Source organism: Trichechus manatus, unplaced genomic scaffold (genome assembly GCF_000243295.1).
Source record: "Trichechus manatus latirostris isolate Lorelei unplaced genomic scaffold, TriManLat1.0 scaffold00092, whole genome shotgun sequence".
In the NCBI taxonomy this organism is placed as follows: Eukaryota; Metazoa; Chordata; class Mammalia; order Sirenia; family Trichechidae; genus Trichechus; species Trichechus manatus.
Window position 1 is genome coordinate 11164693 of NW_004444028.1, and position 6010 is coordinate 11170702.

At 45.5% G+C, this 6010-nt stretch overlaps 1 protein-coding gene across 2 annotated transcripts in view; it reads right to left on the minus strand.

The window, feature by feature from the left end:
- ACTL6A (actin like 6A) overlaps positions 1-1429 on the minus strand; it is a 32267-nt gene extending 30838 nt beyond the window's left edge. Inside the window, exon 1 of one of the 2 annotated variants that reach the window (XM_023736842.1) lies at positions 1371-1429. Coding sequence is in view for 1 of the 2 variants with exons in the window: in XM_004382323.2 (XP_004382380.1) it covers positions 1197-1221 (25 nt within the window). In the remaining variant the exon portion in view is untranslated. Of the gene's footprint in view, positions 1-1196 lie in introns of both variants that reach the window. The other variant, XM_004382323.2, reaches the window with a different exon arrangement.
- Positions 1430-6010: the final 4581 nt, after the last annotated feature.

Here is a 6010-nt window from a genome sequence, read left to right on the forward strand (position 1 = left end):
TCCCTATACTACCTCAGAAGAGACTCTGAAATTACACTCCGAAAACTACTAAGAACTTTGAAAATCTTATTTTTGTTATCCCCTACTTGATAAATGCCATCTTCTTCAGAAAAGAAATCCTTACTAGAAACAGTAACAATAATACCTTAGATTTGTCTCCTTGCTCTCCAACTCATCACACACAATGCAAAACGTGAACCATATACATCAGTGCTTCAAATCACCTGAGGATCTTGCAAAAATGCAGACTGTGATTCAGTAGATTTAGGGGGAGGTCCGAGATTCTGCATATCTACAAAGCTCCCAAGTGATGCTGATACCGCTGGTCCATGGTCCATGATCCCCACCGAGTAGTAAGAATATGTGTTAACTCAGTTAACCTTCACAAGCACCCCCTCGGCTAAGTATGCTCATTCTCATTCCATCAACGAGGAGCCTAAATTGGGAGAAGTGACTTGCCCAAAGGGCTGAATACACGGTGAGGCTGATACTACAAGGCAGGTCTGCGCAGATCCCAGGCCCGCCGTCCCTTTCCACTACACCCCAGCCCATCCAAGGGAACGAAACGAACAGGCACCTAGGACCCCGGACAAACTCTCTGGACAGCCTTAAATCACACGTGTTCCTGAGTTAATCCCAAACAGACCCGCCCACGAAGAACTCCGGGGAATCCAGTCCACAAACAGCCAGGAGTTACTGGACGGTGTGAGGGGAGCTGGCTCCCAGTGGCCACCGCTCCTCTGGTCAGTTCCAGCCCTCGCCGCCCCTCCGCCATCCAGGAGGCGCTACGGAGACCCTCCGCCCGGGCGCGCAACCGGCCGGACCTCCCAAGTTTGACCACACGCGCACCCGGACACGGCCGAGCTGTGGAGAGCGCGGAGAGCGGCGGCCCCGGGGCCGGTCACTCAGGCCGGAGCTCGGCAGGCCGGCCCCCGAGCGGAGCTCCGGCGCAGCCCGAGCCCGAGCGCACCCTCCAGGGGCCGCAGCAAGAAGGGGCCGCGGGGCGGCGAGTCCCCGAGGCGCTCGCGGAGCCCGGTAGGCTCGGGGGCGGGCAGAGCGCGGGGCGGGGATGGGGCGGGGAGGCCGGTGCCCAGAAGGGGAGACCGGAAGGGGCCGGCGGGGAGAGGAGCGCCGGGGCGGCAGCTACGAACCCCACACGCCAGAAACCGCGCTCTCTCCTGGCCGCACTCTCTCACCTCCCCCGTACACGCCGCCGCTCATGACTGCTTTCAGCTCGACTCCTACGCCACAGGATCCCGGGCGAAGTGACCGCAAGGGCTGCGACTGCGGGTCCCGAGAAGCGTTACCCCCTCACGCCCTTAACTTCCAACGCCACCCCCCTCAGGCAACAAAGCGGCGTCCGCACACACCGGAGCGCAACTGCACTTGCTGTCGCCTCCTATCAGCCAATCACGAGCGGCCCAGCCTACCCTCTGGCCAATCAGAATAAGACTTTGCTGCGTCCCCGCCGCGGCTCAGCTATCTTAGCCAATCGAAGGCAGCCGTGGGCCGAGGTGGGGAGGGGGGGAGGGGGGGAAGGGACGCAAAGAGGGAAGGAGTTGGGTTGTGGAGCTGGGGGCGGGGCTCACCGGGGTGGGCGGGGGGGTGGGGCGGAGGAGCAGGAGGAGGAGGAAGGCTGGAGGGCAGTGTCGGGGGCGGGTCTGGGGGTCAGGCTGTGCGCGGTCGAGAGGTGGGAACCCGAGGAAAGGAAGGCCAACCACACGTAAGAAAAAAGCCAAACCGGTTGCAGCGAAGTCGATTCCAACTCATAGCGACTCTATGGGACAAAGTAGAATTACTCGTAGGGTTTCCAAGGAGCGGCTGGTGGATTCGAACTGCCAACCTTTTGGTTAGGAGCGGAGCTCTTAACCACTGCGCCACCAGGGCCCCAACCACTGGAAGCAGGGTCTAGAAATTGAAAGAAAGTGTTTCCATGCAGTGATTCCTGGCTTTGGAATGTGATGAATGAGGAATTTTTTTTTCTTTCAGAAAAAATATTTTTCACTAACTTTTACGTTGAAAAAATTAAAATATTAAAATATCGTGTTTCACTTTAGGGTACAGAGAATCAGTAAATCAGACAAACTGAAAGGATCCTGGAATTTTAAAAATGGTTACTAATAACTTAAAGGGGAAAGACGGTGTACCGACTAAATTTAGGGAGCACTTCAAAATTATAAAGCAGTGTCATCGATTCTTTTTTTTTTAAATCCTGTGAGGTAGGCATCAATCTAATCGGCCTTCATCCAAGCAACCACCTAATCCTAAATATATCTCCAGTCTGTCTACTGTTGTTAGTCCTTGTTTCCACCAGTCCGGTCCACTCCAGATTACCGCCGCCTCTTCTGGGATTACTGCAACAATTTGTTACTCTGCCCTTTGGCCACACTGGAGGCAGCTTGATCTTTAAAAATCGCCCAAATCTGGTCATGTCACTTCAACTCAGACACTTAAGATCGTTGCATATCCTTGTGGCTGATATCAGTTCTTAAGTTAGTCTGTCTAGAGTCTAGACATGTAGGTGCTACCCTTAACTTTAGGAACAGCTGGATAAAGCCCCCATCAGTCTCAGAGCCAGCAGAGTGGGAAAGAGAGGAGAACTGGGGTGGGGAACAGGGCTAGTGAGAAAACTTCCATTGGCTAGACCCAGCAGGACTATCTCACAGTTCATCTGATCATTTAACTCAATGAAGTAGTGCAGGGGTCGGCGAACTGGCCTAAAGGCCAAATCCAGCCTGTCGTCTGTTTTTGTACGGCCTGTTATTAGAGCTGAGAATGGTTATTACATTTTTAAATGGTTACAAAAAATTTTTTTAAGCATAATATTTCATGACGTGAAAATTTAAATTTTGGTGACTATAACTGCCTTAGTGAAAACACCCAAGTTCATTCACTTATAGCTGCTTTCACTCTGTAAGGGCAGAGCTGAGTAGCTGCAACAGAGACGGTGTAGTCTGCTAATCCTGAGATACTTTCTATCAGACCCTTTTCAGGAAAAGTTTGCCAACCCTGAGACAGTGTATGCAATGCACCTAGCACAGTGCACTGAAGTACTTACTCTGTGTTAACTATTGTCCCCATGATTGCAGCTCTCACTGGAGAGGTCTATCAAATCCCCAAAATGTTTCTACTTCCACTCTGTTTTTATGATGTGTTTGGCTAATAAAGCTGATGAGTTATAAAATATTATGATACTTTGATCTTGAATAATTAAATATTGAAGAGATACTGTTTGTAAGCTTATAATACCTAGTAATCCATTCAATCAATTAGTATTTAAATGCATAATAATTTCTAATGAAAAACTCTAAGGTTACAGAATGTTGTCTGAGACTTCAACTCTCTTGCTTTGAATGCATCATATTAGATCCCATCACTGGAGAAGGGTATCATGTTTGGTAAAGTTGAGGGCCAGCAAAGCCAAGGGAAATCCTCAATGAGACAGGCCGACACAGTGTTCAAAACAATGGCCTCAAACATGCCAACAATCATGAAGATGGTGTAGGACCGGGCAACGTGTTGTTCTCTTATACATAGAGTCTCAGCTAACACACACACACACAAGCTACTTAAACAAACTGTATATATTGCTATCTCTCATTAATATTATCTCCATCATCTCTCATGCCTGTGAGAGAATATATTCTAGAAATAAGATACCTATCTTATTTGTGCAGCAGAGAGGAAGCCTGAGATGATGAGACTGTTTCCTCCCACGACCTTCATACTGGAGTGCAAGAGGATCTTAGATACGATAGTACCAAGAAGACAGCTAGAGAAAATACTGATAAATCATGTTTGCTTATGTTAAAATCATGTGTTTGATTTTAAAGTAAGAGTTTTGTCCTGTTTGATAATTTGGAGAGATATTAGAAAGGAGACCATTCATTCATAACTTCAGGTCAGCCTATTCTCTTGATGTATCATTGGACTCATTGTGTTTATTTAATAAGAAGCCATTGAAATGAACTTCAAATGAAATGAAGTTCTCCACAGTACATCTGATGTGTCAGTACTAACCACATGTTAATGCAGATAAAAGTCTACACTTAAGCCTTTCATAAATTTTAATCAGCAAAAATGTAATATGCACTAAGATTATTGCCTCTGAAGTATTGAATTGCTGGAAGAAGGGACTATTAAGAGAGGATACTTATTCAGCAGCTTGAACAAGCTGCTATACCATTGTTAATGCCAGGGATGTTTATGCTATACCAGCTTGCTTTCTTCCATTTTCGTAATTAGAAAAATTAGTAGAAAATACATTAAAAGAAAAATACTAACCCAGCAGAATCTACTTCACCAGAAATGAAATATCTGAGGCTTTGTTTCTTGCATTAATATTTTTCCTCTGTAGCCTAATCCAAGGAGCCCTGGTGGTGCAGTGGTTAAAGCTATTGCTAACTGAAAGGTTGGCTGTTCGAAACCACCAGCCCACTCAGCAGGAGAAAGATGTGGCAATTGGCTTCCTCAGAGATTTACAGCCTTGGAAACCCTATGGGATCACTATGAGTCAGAATTGACTTAGTGGCAGTGGGTTTGGGTGGGTACCCTAATACGTTTTCTCTAATGTAAACTCAGCTACATTACGTTACCGATAGTTTTCTTTTTCCCCAGCTCATGAAAACCTAATGTGTGTCAGAGTAGAACTGTGCTCCGTAGGCTTTTCAGTGTCTGATTTTTATGAAGTAGATTGCCAGGCTTTTCTCCTGAGGTGCCTCTGGGTGAACTCGAACCTCTGTCGTTTTGGTTTGCACCACCCAGGGACTTCTACAGATAGCTAGTCAAATTCACAAACAGCAACAGCTGCTACTCAAGGTCATGATCTGTTAGTTCCATTTCATTGGCATAACATATCAGAATAATCAATGCGTGATTATTAGGTATGTCGACCTAAACATAAAAGAGATTGAAATAGCACGTATGTGAACTTACTTAGCCCACAGTAGGTGCTCAGTGATTGCATCTGAATCCAAATCTACAAAACCAAGTACCCTTTCAAAAATCCTTTATAAACTTCAAGCATCCCGACTGTCACCCATGTACCTAGGTACAGTCCTTGTTTTGCCTCACGGAGGCGCTCGTCTTCCATTGTTGTAATGCTGTATCTGGACGCTTGGGATGCTGCAGCTTCACTCCTTTTTTCACTGGCTCGTCGGCGCTCAGATTATGGAATCACAGCAGTCATTACAAAAAGACTGCCCTTGTCTTTTGTCTCAGGCTTTATTAAGTTTAGAGTTAAATGTTATTAGTGCATCTAGGATGCAAATTCAGAACACTAGCATCCATCTGCTAAGACAGATTGTGAAAGAAATGACACGTTTATGGACACTTAAAATTATGTTATTTCATGCTGTAGTATATATGACACTAGCAATTATGAAAAGCAAATTTCAGTATGGACTCTTTTGTCTGGATATATGTATATATAAAAAGTCATTATAAGTACCATCCTCTGTTTACTGAAGTTCTAAAAATACAACACTCCTGTAGATACTACATGAGAGAGAGGATAAGTATCTGGACTTGAGGGTTTTTCAACAATAGAAGTATGATCAGTCAGATTCACGTCTTTTTGCCATTAGAATCATAAGAAATCTGCTAACCATTTCAATCATGTGATATAAGTATGCAAAGAAGCAAATGAAAGTACATTTGGTTATATCTGGTACATTTATAGCGTACCAATAGGTTTCTTATACGGTAAAACCTGCAAAGCCAGAACCTGTGTAAGGTAGAAACCTGTCAGAGAAGGAAAACTCAAATATTTTCCACTAAAAGGAGCAATGGAAAAGTGATGAGACTGCACCCTGTCAAAGCAGGAAAACTGCAAAACCAGGAAAAACAAGGCCGTCCCGTCGAGTTCCAGCTCTCACAGGTTTTTCACTGTAGCTTGTATTAACACTGTGGTCCAAAAAAAAGACGGAGTGCTAGACACTCTGTGGCTTTTTCAATTTCCGTGTCCATTTTCACCGATATTTCATGATCACTTTTAAAAATCTCCTCTTTG